The sequence below is a fragment of the Labrus mixtus genome, chromosome 20 (genome assembly GCF_963584025.1).
Source record: "Labrus mixtus chromosome 20, fLabMix1.1, whole genome shotgun sequence".
Lineage (NCBI taxonomy): Eukaryota > Metazoa > Chordata > Actinopteri > Labriformes > Labridae > Labrus > Labrus mixtus.
The window spans coordinates 15,792,800-15,807,830 of record NC_083631.1 but is presented as its reverse complement, the minus strand read 5'-3'; the positions used below and the strand labels follow the sequence as shown (position 1 = coordinate 15,807,830).

The window sequence follows — 15,031 nt, the reverse complement described above, 5'->3', positions numbered from 1 at the left end:
TTGTGTTTGAAATATTATATCTTACTCAACTACATCATGGTTTTTCTGTTAAAAAAAAGTAGTGCCGCTAACATTGGATCAAATATGAGTGAAGCTCAAGTTAGAAATATCAGAAGAAACAACATTTTATTGCAATCAAAAGTAGATCTGAATTTAAAGAAGAACTAAACTGATAAAAATGATAAGTCACTGAAGTGTCCCATCGTTACACAGCAGCAGGTAATCCCTTAAAGAGCTGGGAATTTCCAGTTTACTGACAGCTGAATAACACCGGGGTCCGAGCCACAGACGCAAAGCACATCTACAGAGATGCTGCAGAGAGCGTGGCAGAGTGCTCCGCTGACGCACCAAGTCGAAGAAAGAGCGATGCTCCTGAGACAGGGGAAAGGACAAACAGATACTAAAGCACTGGAATGTAGATAAAGAGTTATAGGGAAGAAATTTAACAAAACAGAGATAATTCACCTCGTATATATCAGCACTCAGACAGTCCATCCAATCACAGGGAGGGATGGATGTATACGAGTTCAACATCACCTCCAGAGTGGCAGGAGAGAGGACACACTGCTTCAACATCTGGAGAGAAGAAATTCTTCTTAAAATAAATGAAAAACACAGCTGAGTAAAGCTATAGTGAATAAGTAAAGAGGAGAGATTTTATCGATGTATCCATATGTGACAGACTCTAATAAAAATTACATCTTATAATTGTCTACTTATCAAAATGACGTTTCCTTCAAACCATATTTTCACTATTTAAATGTTGTCTTCTTAATGAAAACACTGACTACAGATGATGTGTTACATGAGACTGCTCGCCTTAAACTTCCATTTATTGAAATTACATATTACTTTATTACTAATTTGGTCTTAACTTCATTGCATAATATCATATTTTACTTTCCTTCCAATTTTTTGTTTACATACCAGTTAATTATTTACTTTTCAGATCTTCATTTGTGTACTTAGTTCAAATATAAAATTTTAATTGTGTTGTGCATAGTGTAAAGGATTATCTGATTTGTTGCTTTGGCTTCAAAGCTATACTGCAATGATGTCATTATTTCACATTTTTAATTCATGACCAAAACCACAGATCTCTCTGTAAAAACTCATTGTTGACCACTAAAAGCATTTAACCAAGTTAACTTTCCATTTTGATGGTCTTTTCCAAAAGCACGTCTCCCTACGCTCAGGAGTACTGCTTACGTTGAATGTTTGTGAGCGACAGCTAAGTGCTGTATGTGGAATGAACTTGGGTTCAGGTTGAGGTAAGAGGAAAAAGAAGGGACACTGACTGATCACCTTAGGGCCAGGTTTGCATTAGAGAACCGTAAATCTAATTCTTTTAATTTGGTTCAGGTTCAGGTTTCAACATACCTTTGGTAAAACTGGCTTCGCTCCATGGTTCAGGAGTGACCGTGCTATTGCTTCCGGTTGGTGATCAGGGTAATCTTCAACCACCTGAAAACCAAAAACAGTTATGTTTACTACATTGCCTTAGTTAAAAAAAAAAACATCTTTAATGTATCAGTGCCTTTTAGATTTTAAACTTTGCTGATTAAAGTAGCTCTAAGTAACTCACTAACTCTACTGAAATGCACCCAGCCTTTATGAGCTACCTGTAACAGACAGTCCATTGGCGTGTATCCTGCACAGTTGGTCACATCTGCCTTGGCTCCATGCTGCAGGAGGACGTCTACAATCCGAGGGCAGCAGTTAGCGCAGGCATTGTGCAAGGGTGTGTGCTGCTTCCTGCCTGCAGTTCTGGGGTCGGCTCCTGCACCCAACAGGCTCTGAATCACACGCAAATAACGGCCTGCCTCCGAGGGCCTCTCAGCGCCTGAACACGCAGCGTTCAAAGGGGTCTCCCCCTCCTGGTTTGTGGCCAATATGTCTGCTCCGTTGCTGAGGAAGAGCTCCACGTGCTCCTCCAGGGCTCGCCGAGCAGCTGTGTGCAGTGGTGTGAGCCTCGACTCCCTCATCCTCACATTGACATCTGCGCCTCCTTTCAACAGCAACGCAGCACACCTGAACAGAAGGTTCATATGGTGTTCACACAGTGCACCAGCATCGACATCATCAAGAATCTAATTTAGGTTTATTTCATTTTAAGTCTATATATTTCACTTTGTCATTTACGTAGAAAGCATGCAATTTGTTTTAAAAGATACACTTATTTTAGCCTCACTGATACGATAGTGCAATGTTTACAAGACATTAATATATGGATGCAGCATAAGTTCCTACATCTTAATATTTATGGCCAAGTTATTAAGATAGTAATCTTTAATAATATTAAGATGCAGGACTATTACCTTGGGGTGACTTTGACTTTTTTTTCTCTAGATCATTTAATGCTCTTATTGAACATCTTTTAAAAGGAAGCTCGTCTACAGACTAGGACCTCACAAAGGCCTCTTTTTTTTTTTTTTTTTACCAACTCATTGCATTACAGCTGTTTATAATATACATTTGAACATACTCTTACTCATTTTTAAAACACTAAACGGCATGGCATCCTTTCTCTTAGACCTGCTTTTTTAGCAGCTGCCCACTTAGTCATCTCAAGGATTACAGCAGAAATGCACGGGGGACCCTTAATCTCTCTAAAAGTGTGCTTTAGGATTTAAGGGACTCTGCGTCTTTGGCTGGCTTGAATTTAAGTTCCTCGTCATTTGTTTCCAAAGTTTGCACGAGTCCTAAGTCCTAACCCGTGGTTTTTGTACTGTTCCTTTATCCCTCTTGTTCATTTTTTCTGCGGATGGCATTTTCAACATTTCATTGTTTATGTGTAAGGTCTATCACAATTAGATTTTTTTTAATTCTTTTTTTATTTTTTTTATTTTTAAGATTTATTTTTGGGCTTCTTTTGCCTTTAATGGAGATATAGGACAGTGGATAGAGTCAGAAATCAGGGAGAGAGAGAGAGTAGGGAATGACATGCGGGAAAGGAGCCACAGGCCGGACCCGAGCCCGGGCCGCCCGCTTGGAAGACCACAGCCTCCACACATGGGGCGCGCGCACTAACCACTGCGCCACCAGTGCCCCCACAATTAGATTTTTTTTGTTGGCTATTTTCAAATTTTCAAATAAAAGATAAAGTTTAGTCATTTTAAACAAATGACATTTGAAGTGAGTCTTTTACCTCTAACATCCATTGAAGTTCAAGCTATTTTGATAATAAAAAAAAAGATAATTCCCTTACATTCTTTACTCGCTTTTTGTCTTCTTATAATGTTTTCTAATAAGACTTTTATAATAATAATAGAAGAATATGAGAACATATGGCACAAGTTCAAAGTACAAATGGTTGTGTCACTCACTGGAATGACTGGGCAGAGGTGCAGAGGTGAAGAGGAGCACTGCCGTCTTCAGACAGCTTTTCAGGATCTGCTCCGTGGCCAAGCAGCAACTGGACACAGACAGTATGGCCGCCTGCGCAGGCATCGTGGAGAGCTGTGCTTCCTCCAGGGTCTGCATTCACCTCAGCCTCTCTGAACAGCAGCTCTTCCACACATCCTGTGTGCCCTCTGCTGGAAGCCAGTCGTAGTGCTGAAGTTTGTTTCACCTTGGAGCTCAGCGTCCACATGCCTGGCAGTGGAACAGAAAGGCTGTCAAGTTTTCATTCATGTTAAGATCTTCAGACAGATGTTTAGAAATCATACCCATCTCTGGAGCCCATATCATCTCCTCATGTACTGTTTCCATCAGGGCATTGACCATCCCAGGGTCCTTCAGCACTGCATACACTCCCTTCATATCCCCACACATGAAAGTATTGTGGATCGCAGTGTCCCTGCACCGGACCTGCGGTGGAGGGGCCCGGACCTCCTGAAGACGCTGCCCTTGCTGCCTCGTTGGAGGCCTTGGGGCTCGGGGCAGCGGGGCCCTGGTCATGGTTCTCCTGTGAGCCAATGATCGCCGAGCATCCTCCCACTCCTGAAACTCCTGTTCCAGTCTCAGAGAGCGCAGCGAGGTGGAAGAGAACGGAAATGTGTCCTTTGACATGATACCTTGAATATGACAAGATGCACCTATAAATCACAATAGAAGGTATGTTAAGCCGTTTTCTTGTTTTATGTACGCTGTAAGTTGAATCTGTTTGTCATGCAGTAAAGCAGCAGGGACTTTTCTCTGTAGCACTAGGGCTGTTCTGTTGAGAGAAAGATCAGCCTTCAGCTTCTACTCACCCTCATGGAGTCACAGGGGTCCTGGCAGAGGTCAAGCAAAAACTCTCATTATTTTTTAACCAGTTTTGCTTTCTTTTCACGTTGAATATCATAAACAGAACTCCAAATTAAATGCCCTTCATTTGTGGACACAGTCACACGATTGTTGCTCGAACACAACTTCAACACAACTGTAGGTATTAATAGATCAGAAAGCAAGCTGATACTTGTAGTACCCCAAATGGCCAGCAAACGGCAGTATTGATCCAGTATCCTCGTCCACGAAACGGACCCTCAAAAACAAAGTAGATAGACATGTCAAGATAGGCAACATCCGGCTCCTTCCTAATCTATTGGAGAGGAAAAGTACTTTTATTGACTGGTTTTGGAAGCCAGTTTATATAAATGCCATTATTTTTAATTTGAAGTTAAGATTTGGCTTTAACAGTGGACGTCGGACTTCCCAGCCATATGATGATTGTCTGTCCTCTCTTTTCTATGAGTTTCAGTGAGAGTATTTACGTCACATTACACACATTGAATATTGTGAACTCTTTAATGAAGCCCCTTTCTTTAAGTCAGCTGTTACTCCGCGTTAGACATCCTACCGCTCAATGCAGTGACACGTTTTTAAATATGGTCAATATGGTGTTGGACCGTTGCGGATTTATGTAAGAAGGGAACGCTCTTGTTCTTCTCAAACACTCTTTGTGAAAACATTTACTACGTCATTACGTCGTGTTTGAACGTGGCGGCGCGATACCGAGCAGCGGTGTGTAGCAAACCCAAGTTTTCACTTCGTTAACCACAGCAGCGTTTAGTTGGGAAAGAATCGTAGAAATATGAAATAAGGCTGTAATTGAATGGCATTTGACGTCTTATCAAATTGAGTGTACCTGATCGAACTGATCAAATACGACTGTCAAAGCGAAATCTTTTGACTTCAATGGTAAGTGAGCCAAATCAACCATAGCTTACTTAGCTAGCGTCCTCTCTTCACACTCGTTACACATTCTAGTATGACTTGTTTAATCTGTTTAATAGCGTGTGGACGTTTATTAGTGTGCAAACTTTATAGACTTTTGATTGGTGTGCTGCTGTTACCTCTGTTGCAGGCTTGCAAGTTAAGTAGCCTGTTCAGCATCGGAGATGATTTTGACGACGAGGTGAGTCCCAGCTTCTCACACACACACCTGGATTCAATTAATACTGAACTCTCTGCCTGCTAACATTCTGTCACAGTCATCCATCTTCTGCTAATCGTCACTTACACTGTGTGTGTGTGTGTGTGTGTGTGTGTGTGTGTGTGTGTGTGTGTGTGTGTGTGTGTGTGTGTGTGTGTGTGTGTGTGTGTGTGCGTCTCAGGACCTGTTGGGGACAGACTGGGCTGTCCACTCAGAGTCTGGACCAGCCGATGTGGCAGCTGCTGTATCATCATGTTCTCTGCAGTCTTCCTCTGTTTCTCGCAGAGAGCCGGGGGGAAATGGCCCTCAGCAGACGGGAGAGAGATCAGCTGCTCTGTGTAACGGCACAGCATCCAAGAGCAGCACGCACACAGCTGCTGGACAAACTGTTGCTCTGGGGTTGAGGCAGCTCTCCTCGTCCTCTTCGTCTAATCAACGCCAATCCCTCCCTCCTTCATCAATCAATAACTCTGCGCCTAATTTGGCCGCAAAAAAGAGTAGCGCTGACGTCGGTCGCCCGCTAAAGCCCAGAGGGGCTCAGGATGACTTTGACGACTGGGATGTCGACCTGGCAGACTTGGATGGGTTTGACAGTCAGATTGGGCAGCCGCTTCAACCTTCTGCTCAAGCAATACGTGCACCCTCAGTTGATACTGCATCTTCAGCCAAAACGCTGCGTCCCCCAACTTGTGGGATGATCCACGCACAAACAAATTTGAGTCTGAGAGAGCTCAACACAACCCACCAGAGTCTATTAGCGTCTAATCATGACGTACGTCCTCAGAGTCCCTCCACTCCTCGATTTCGACCGCCAAACCCTCGCGCTCCTTCCATGTCAGCCCCTCCACGGACTCCAGTCCCCAGCCCCGTTTCCAGGACACTCATCAGGCCCCACCAGCCACAGAGACAATGGGCGACTCCAGGAACCTCTCCTCAGGCACGTGGCCTCTTTGAAACAGTCACCCCGGCGCCCTCTCCCGCCAACTCCTCCTCCCTGCCCCTTCATCCCCATCACACGCCGGTCCTCACCAACCGCCTGGTTCAGCTGGTATCTGCGTCCAATAAGCTTCCCAAGAAGAGGCCTCGCTCTGACCCTCACAGACCCAGGACGCGGCGCTTCCCCGGCCCCGCTGGACTCCTGCCTCAACAGGTTAGTTTCATCCAGCACTAAAACCCCCCCCCCCCCCCCCCCCCTCCCCGTGATGATCATGAAACCCCCTTACTTCTGTTTGTTGCTGCGTCTCTTTAACGTCTCTTTTGGTCTCATAACGCTGCTGCTGTGTGGGTAACGAAATGACTGTCAATGAAATCTACCAGCTATGAGCTTGTTTTTCCACAATGGCGCACTGTAATAATTGAATTCTTCTCTTTCAGCCACAGGGCCAGAGCATGGATGAAATAGTGGTTTCTGTTCCTGTGACTCCCGCTCACGGTGCTGCTGCACGGTTACCAAGCCAGGTAATTAAATCACAGAGACAGAGATCTGCAAAAAAAAAAAAAAAAAAATCCCACGATAGCCTGATTAATTTTTAAATGTAAAAATCATTAGCTGAAAAAAATGATGTCATCTAAAGCTGCACTGATGATCTATAACATAATTGAATTATATGTCAGCCGTTTTTTTACGATTAATGCAACTGATTGGTGCATCAACATGTCAGAAAATAGAGAAAAAAATTAACAATAATCTAGTTTTGTCTGCAGAACAGTCCAGAATCCAAATGTCCCATTCTATGTCCTAGAAGATTAAAACTAAATAAATATCCTCACTAGAGAAGCTACAACCTTCAATTTTTTTTCTTCTCATTTTTACTAAAAAAAACTTTTGAACAATAAATCAATAAGATAAATAGAATAATTTCTGCCAATTTACTGATCAGTTTATTGAGTAGTTGCAACATAACGTCCTGTTTGAAATGCTGAACTCAGCACCTCTGTAGAGCCCGGTGGGGGGAAAAAAGTCCAGCTCAAAGCTGCTGCAGTCAGCGCTTCATCGAACACTCCCAGTAGTGTTTCCTTCCATTTCTCCTGGGAAATTCCTTTCAAGTTTGAAAAGGAAGAGAAAGATTGAATATCAAAGTGAACGAGGAGTGACGGCAGCATGATCTCATCTTCTGCATGCTGGGAGCGGCTCCTATTCTCCGCACACTTAGGAGGGTACAATAATAATAATAATAAAAAAAAGAAGCAGCACAGAACCTGGATCGATGTGCGTTCACGGAATGGATGTTTTTCTCAACTTATTATGACAAGAGAATCAATAAATGACCAAACATACAATTTGGGCGCTTTCCTTGTTTTCTGTATGTGATACTGAGGAGAGTACTGATAAATGTTCGGTCTGCAGTTGACAGCACTTCACTTTAAGTTTTCCTACAGCAGCTCATAAAAATACTCTAATATGCAGTAACTGTAGCATGCTATTGGACTTTGGACTTAACTGATTAAATGGCTGTTTTATTTTGAAACCACAAAGGGAAGTGATCCAGCCCGCAGTGCCACAATGAATGTCTACACAATCTGGTTGCAGATGTGCCACAGTGAAACATCTGGGTTGAAAAAAAAAAAATGTCTTAAAAACTTAAACCTGATGTTGTTGTGTGATGTCATAATAGGTGTGAAATTTGATATGTCTGGATTAATGTTTCTAAAACATTTACACCGTTGTTAGAACATGAGCCCACTTACATTATGCCCAATGTTTTTAACCACAGAGAAACTTTTCTTTGAGTCGTCGAAGGAAACATTGGAAACAAGATGATACATCAAAAATAAAGGAGGAAGTTGGCGGATGATTTAAGTAAGCCACCTTTACTACACTAAGGGCGTGATTTGCTAAAGGTTTGCGTGTCTTAAAACGTGTGCAAACTTGATACCACCCGCAAAAAGTGTGCTATCTGATCTACTAACGGCGCACAGTGAGGATTGCGTCTTTCATATGAGCAAAACAACACGCGTTGTCCATTGAGTACGTTTGGATTTTGATTTAAAGGGCTCCAGCTCGCAGACTGAGGAAGACGACTTCAGCGGCGGCGCCTGGGCATCCATGAAGGCCGAGACGGGATTGGATGAGAGGAACCCTTCGTGCTTCCTGCACTCGTACAGCGTCGTCATGGTGCTACGAAAGGTCATTATCAACACACGTTTAATTTTTTTTTCTTTAGGTCCAAGCTTTCTTCTTCTTATTATTATTATTTCTCCTACATCATTACAGCCTGTGTGTGTCACTGCAGGAGGTCTGTTGGTATAATCAGGACAAATGAAGCAGCTGTATTAGAGGTGTTTTGTAATTATAAAGGGTACGGTCACTCATCAATCAAACTAATGGAGACTCTCATACACATCTACGGAATAATGCTTCCTTTTTTCTTTTCTTTTTTTTACTGGCAGTCATTGCGAGCGCTCTAAAAATGTCATATTTTAATCATTCAATAACTGGCAGGACTCTGGCGGAGCTCTTTATCCATCACATGGACCTCAGCTTAACCACACCAATCCCTGTTTACATTATTGAACAAGTTGACACCCTCACCACCCCCAACACAAGTATTTAACCACAGAAAGGCAGCTCAGGATTAAAAAAAAAAAAAAAAAAAATAGTGTGATTTATTTGGCCAAAGTTATGGATTCCTAACAAACTTGCTTTCAGAGGCAGCTGCTTTTTTTTTTTCCTGTCCAAAACTTCACTGTATAACTGTTCAATTTAGGCGAAAATGCCAAAAACAAACAGAATTGTAAAAACTTGAACGTTCAACGAAGAAACAGCATTGGTGATATTGAGGAGGGATTTCATGATGTAAAGATTGCCCTGGTAGCCATTCCCTGGTAGATAGAGGTCACAAGGTAAGACGATAAATCATATTTTGATCTGCGTTTATTCACCGATGTCCTGAGACAGTTTTCACCTCAACGAGAAATATCCTCACCTTTTTTAATATCAATGGATCTGTTTGGCACGAGATCTCGTACTGGGGTACACTTCAACACATTTTGTCCTATTGTCCCCTTGGAAAAAACGTCTATGATTTCAAAATGAACATTTACGCTGTGTTAGAGAAGACTTGTATTCATGTATGATGTTTTTTTATTTACCCTCACTGACGCAGGCTGTGCTGAAACAGCTGGCAAGAAACAAAGTGCCCAACATGGCCGTGCTCCTGAAGAGCATCATCCACACGCATGCTGACGCCAAGGCCGTGTTTAAAGACCCCACAGGTAACACACACACACACACATAAGAAAAAAGAACCTTGTGAAGGGATTGATTAAGTGAGAGTTGGTCCAGGGAGCTTTAAACTGTTTGCTTCACATTTGACGTTTGCTCGGTGAACTCACCTTATTGAGCGCTGCATGGTACGAGAGATACTGTAACATGCTTGATTACTCCAACAATAACACACACACACACACACATCAGCAGCATATACACGTGAATACACTCCATCTTCCCCGACAGCCTGTTTTCCTTCTCCGCCTCCGTCTTCAGCCCTCCACCCATTTCTCTCTGATCCTCGCTCCTCGCTTAGCCGGTTGCCATGGCCCCCAGAGAGCCGCCACATGAGGTCTACTGATTATTAACACTGAGGAGTGGATGTGGATGTGGATGTTGTACTCAACGCTGGACTTAAGTGCTTATTAGTGATTCAATTGTAGTAGATTGGCATCAGCGGTAGGTGGGTGGGTAATAAGTGCTCCTGACTCCACAAGGGAGCAATCTGTCAGTAATGTGCCTCCCACCTGCAGGGGGGGGTCTACAGCTTTCCCACCAGCAAGCAGTCAGCAGGCACCGGTGACTACATACATACCCATGTTAATGAATCAAAAGGAAGGACAGAGTCATTCATCAAACAGAAATAACAAACCATTTCTGCTTCCTGCTTCTGTAATGGCACAGTTTGATGCTTTTCTTCCTCTCTTTAGGTTTCAGTGTGGTTAGATTCTTGGGTTTTTGAGGGCTTGTTCTGACAAAATAGGCTCTTTTTCAGACATCACATTGGATATTTGGGGGATTTTGGTGATGATTTCACTCATTTGTGGGTGTTTTATAGAGCACATAAACACACACTGATTCTGCTGCACTGATTTTGATCCATTTCATTGTCATTCCTGTTTCCTTATTTGTTTTTAAAAGAAAAGTCCAGAGTCTACGAATATAAAGGTGTCATTCGGTGTTTTTGTTTTAGAAGTTTGACAAAAATGGTTAATCTTGGTTCTATGTTATGATGATGTGTCGCCATCATTTACCTTTTTATAAGGATCGGTGTGCAGTTATAGAGGTGACACAAAAAGAAAATGAAAGCCACTTATTTTGGTGATTGAATAATCTATTCAGTGATTCAGAAGCAAAACTGTCACACAAATGTCTTTCAAACAAAAGAAGTAATTTGGAGATTCTCTTTGTGCTTTGGGATGTCTTGATGAGAATGACTTCAGCTTCTGACATCATGAATACCAAACCGTAAATTGTGAATATAATCTGCTGATTAATCACATTTTTAAAATAATTGTTATTTGCAGCCCCAGGGTACTGGACGACGTCTCGGACTTGTAAACATTATTTGTGATACATTCTTCTAATTAACCTCTGTCTGTTTTTTTTTTGTTTTTTTGTGTTGAAGGGGAGATTCAGGGAACGGTGCATCGGCGCCTCCTAGAGGACAGAGTTGAGGAGCTGAAGGTTGGAGCCGTGCTGCTTCTCAAACAAGTAAGATTCACACATTCTGGGTCTTTAACTCATCGGTTTATAACGCTGAGTTAAGAATGAACGAACCATCTGCAGTTCAGTTCTTTTAGTTTAACCTGTATTTAGAGCATTTTCAAATCCACTCACGGTGTTGTCTCTGTGGACAGGTGGGTGTGTTTTCCCCCTCCCATCGAAACCATTACCTGAATGTGACTCCAAACAACCTGCTGAGGATCTACGCCCCTGATGGAGTCGGCTCGTCATCCACCCAGCTCCCCCCAATCGTCCTGGTGAGTGCGTCATCTGTCAACTGCAAACAAGAATAGCACAGCTGCAATCCAATAAATATTAAAGCTGTCATTCAGGAAATACTCCGTCAAGCTGTCAGCTGTCCGCTCGAATCTTTTCTTATTTTCTGTTTCCGTCCAGGAGCCGATGTCGCCCTCTCGCTCTCGTAGTGTCAGCCGGGAGCCCGTGTCTCGGATGCACCTCATGTTTGACGAGGAGGATGACGAGGGAGAGGAGGGGAGCAAAGGCAATCAAGCCTCAGCGGACATTACAACCAGCTCCACGAGGGGCCCCCAAGAGGCTGCTGGGAAGTCAGCAGCACAGGACTCGGGCTGGGATGCAGGTAGAACGTAGTTTTAGTCACCGCTTTGATGCATTAAACACATCTTTAAGACATTTAGCCCTAGAGTGAAAACTCAATATTTTTATATTGTGAGTAAAAAGTGAAGAAAAACTAAGACAAACTCAATGATTCACAATACAAAGTAGAAGTGCTTGAATCAGCATTTTTGAAATGATGTGCGTAGTATTATCACATTTTAACTTTTAATCTCTTAATTTTATGAAACGTTACGACATGTCAAGGTTAGCCTTCACCGCCTCTTAAATGAGACCTTCATATTCTAACATCAATCTGTCAGTCAAAGATTTCCACCACTATTACTTTAATAATTAATAACAGTTAACATTTCTGGAAGGGAGAATTCTAACGACCATGATGATCCACTGACATTTCATCCAGGGCCATCAATGTTCCTTTCAGGTGTATGAGAGAAATAAAGATAAGGCTTAATGGATCAGGGAATTGTGTTGTTGCAGGGGAATGGGACTTTAACCATTCCTCTGGACTATTCCTACAAAGGATTATTTAAAATGAAATGAAATCTGCTGTGAGGAACTTTCCTTTTTTGGTGACTCCTGTGGACAAAGCGGTACATCTTATCACCACATAAGTTAGTTTACTTTTCCTCAAAAAACAATCATCCTGCTTTCTTTTACCAGTCAGGTTTACTGTACAGAACAAGAACCTGCATAGTGATTTGTTCTACCCTACATATTTCAAGTCACAGTTGTGTTGTTGGTCACCACTGACCCATGCTTTCAGGTAGAAAGCACATCTATAAACTTCTCAAATCTAAAACGGCCTTTATCACTTTCCCTCCAAACATTTAATTAAGCCTCCAAATTAAAGCGGATTGCTTTTTTTAAACTGGTGACTAATGTTCCTCTGCTCTCTGGATGGGAGCGTCTGCACTCCTCTTGTAATTGCATATCTGCTGCGGCTGAGGGTGATTTAAGAAGTCGATCAGCTCTATAAGTGAACAAGTGTAGTTGAGAGAAAAAGTTAAAAACACAACTGAGGATATTATTTCATACACAAAACAACTCTGAGGATTCAATATTTTATGAGAACAAACCAGACATTTTGTCAGAAACTTTAATTTAAGTGTCCTGTGGTTGAAATGATCTCTGGTCATCTCTAAGCACAAATAAAAAGTGAGATATCTTATCATACTTTTCTTCATCTGTCATTCCATATTAGGGGTAAAAAAAAAAAGAAGGTTCTCCCATGGACGAATAAATAAGTCTCAGAAACTTAACGGATCACCATCAAGTACCTCTCATCGATTAATTCATAATAGCTGTGTGCACATTTAATAAGTAATACTGGCCATTGAGTGTGTTTTTATACCCAACTGGGCTGGTTATTATTTATACAGTCTTTACTTTTATGTTATCAAAGGTTTCAAGGCGTAGATTCCCCAGAGTCTATCTGTACAGGAATGAAAAACTTGATCAGTAAACATGTTGTGGCACTTTTTTCCTGTCATAAAAAAGTGAAGTAGTAAAGGTGGTTCTTTGCAGCCTACTATAATGTTGTTTGCATTGCTGTGAATGTGATGTGATGACACATGTTTGCATGTTATCGTCTGTGTGCTTTGTGCAGATGACGACCTGGATGACCTGCTGGGAGAATTACCCGAGGACACCTACAGCCTTTAATGTTCTTTTAGAGCCTAGAACTTCTGCACAGACTCTCTCACTACTGTTCCTTTACTTTACACATAAACGGTTCTCTTTCTCGAAATATTGTGTGGATGTTTTTTCTCTAATTAGACCTCACATGCTCGACATGCTTGATTACAGAACTACAACTAATCAGCCTCTTATATAACTATAATTATCTCTAGACTGTGTTTGTTTGTTTGTTTTGTTCGAGCCTCTTTCTTCTTTCAAGTCGTATCCATTGTGGCACTATCTAGCAGTGACATTGAAACGCAGCACTTATCTAAACAGCATTGATTATCTAATTGTGCAAAAATGGAAAGCGAGGTGAGTCTTCTGCATTTTCCTTTTTTTTTAGTTTGTGTCCTTACTTCCACTCTCAGTCCAGCTTGTCTCTCCGATCCTCCCAGAGCAGTGGATAAAGCGTGACCCCGGCGTGTTTGCCATGCATTAAGAGGTATATCAGAGGGTTTTCAGGCAGGGATTGCAGGGCACACGTCCCATGCGGTTTATGTTTACCCAGCCCTGTCTGCAGAGAGCCAGTTAGTTCTGCTGTGACTAACAGGCTCTTTACTGTATGGAGGCTTTCCCAACAGGATCTGAGACCCACATCCACACTCTTCCACGTCGTCTGACTCACAGATTCAGGTTAATCCTCTTTGTCTTTTATATGTTGGGTATAATGCAGCTGCTTAAATTGCCTGCATTGTGTTTAAATTACAAAATGAGGAGATAATGTTTCATTTTCAGTCCCTGCTAATGTGTTTTGCTCTTTTGTTTGGCTGAAATAAGAACAGTTAAGAGTGCAGTCTGTAAATATTTGAACAGTGACACATTTCTGTAGTTTTGGCTCTGTACCCCAGCAAATTGAGTCTTAAATTATCCTGTGCTGTGACTCTGGTGTTTTTTTTTGGGGGGGGGGATTGAACAGTGCTTCCAAAAATGGGAAAAGTTGACTAGCTTACGGCTGCTACAAGCCTAAAAGTGACAGTTCATCTCCCTTTCTTAATAACCCCTTGTTTATCTTACCTCACAGATAGTTTTGCGTTGACTAATCCAGGTTTGAGTCTCTAGGATTTATTTTGTTGTTCTCAGAACAATGGGAAATTACTCGATAATTAGTATCAACTTGCCTTGAAAATACATGTTCTGTGCTGCTGTAAATAATCCACATCGCTCTCTGCGAACAGTTTTTCCAGTGAAGATCCTTTGTTCAGAACGTAAGTGAAAACTGCTGTCAGCGTGTTCGCTGGATTGGTAAGTGGGACACTGTTTCTAGAAAGAGATGTAACTGATTAATTTTTTAAGCTGTCATTTAAGAAAGAATGTTTAAAGCAGCACAATGCTCTGTTGTTTCTTGGTGGCGGCAGGAATCTCGTATAGAAACCCTCACATCCTTAGGTCTTAAAACCACAACCCCCCCCCCCCTCAAAATGATCCCCTTAATCCCTCAAACTGGTGCTTTAATATCTTATAGTATACATTTGCTCTGCAGGCACACTACTCCATCCTCACATTTTTTTAGTGGCTGAGTTGATTGGAAATATATTCTACCATGCAAAGGATTGTGGGTAAGACTAGAAAAACATGCAGCAGAGGAAATGGGACATCTTGGTGTTTTTGACATGCTGCATTTGAAATACCTGTATTGGGAAATACAGTCTTTTTCTGCCACTGAGTCTTCTTGCAACCCCTGA

The 15,031-nt window shown here is 42.0% G+C and overlaps 2 protein-coding genes across 2 annotated transcripts; one reads left to right on the top strand and one right to left on the bottom strand.

The window, feature by feature from the left end:
- Positions 1–87: 87 nt before the first annotated feature.
- asb16 (ankyrin repeat and SOCS box containing 16) lies at positions 88–4,668 on the bottom strand. Its single transcript, XM_061026679.1, has 7 exons — positions 4,194–4,668; positions 3,669–4,037; positions 3,327–3,594; positions 1,623–2,031; positions 1,381–1,464; positions 466–576; positions 88–372 (listed from the first exon to the last, which is right to left on the bottom strand). Exons 2-7 carry the CDS (start codon positions 4,009–4,011, stop codon positions 187–189), a joined length of 1,401 nt encoding a protein of 466 aa, XP_060882662.1. The 5' UTR covers positions 4,012–4,037; positions 4,194–4,668; the 3' UTR covers positions 88–186.
- Positions 4,669–4,827: 159 nt separating this feature from the next.
- hrob (homologous recombination factor with OB-fold) lies at positions 4,828–13,433 on the top strand. Its single transcript, XM_061026678.1, has 10 exons — positions 4,828–5,121; positions 5,288–5,338; positions 5,538–6,506; positions 6,731–6,814; positions 8,349–8,483; positions 9,463–9,571; positions 10,975–11,060; positions 11,207–11,329; positions 11,469–11,670; positions 13,276–13,433. Exons 1-10 carry the CDS (start codon positions 5,119–5,121, stop codon positions 13,329–13,331), a joined length of 1,818 nt encoding a protein of 605 aa, XP_060882661.1. The 5' UTR covers positions 4,828–5,118; the 3' UTR covers positions 13,332–13,433.
- The last annotated feature ends 1,598 nt before the right edge of the window (positions 13,434–15,031 follow it).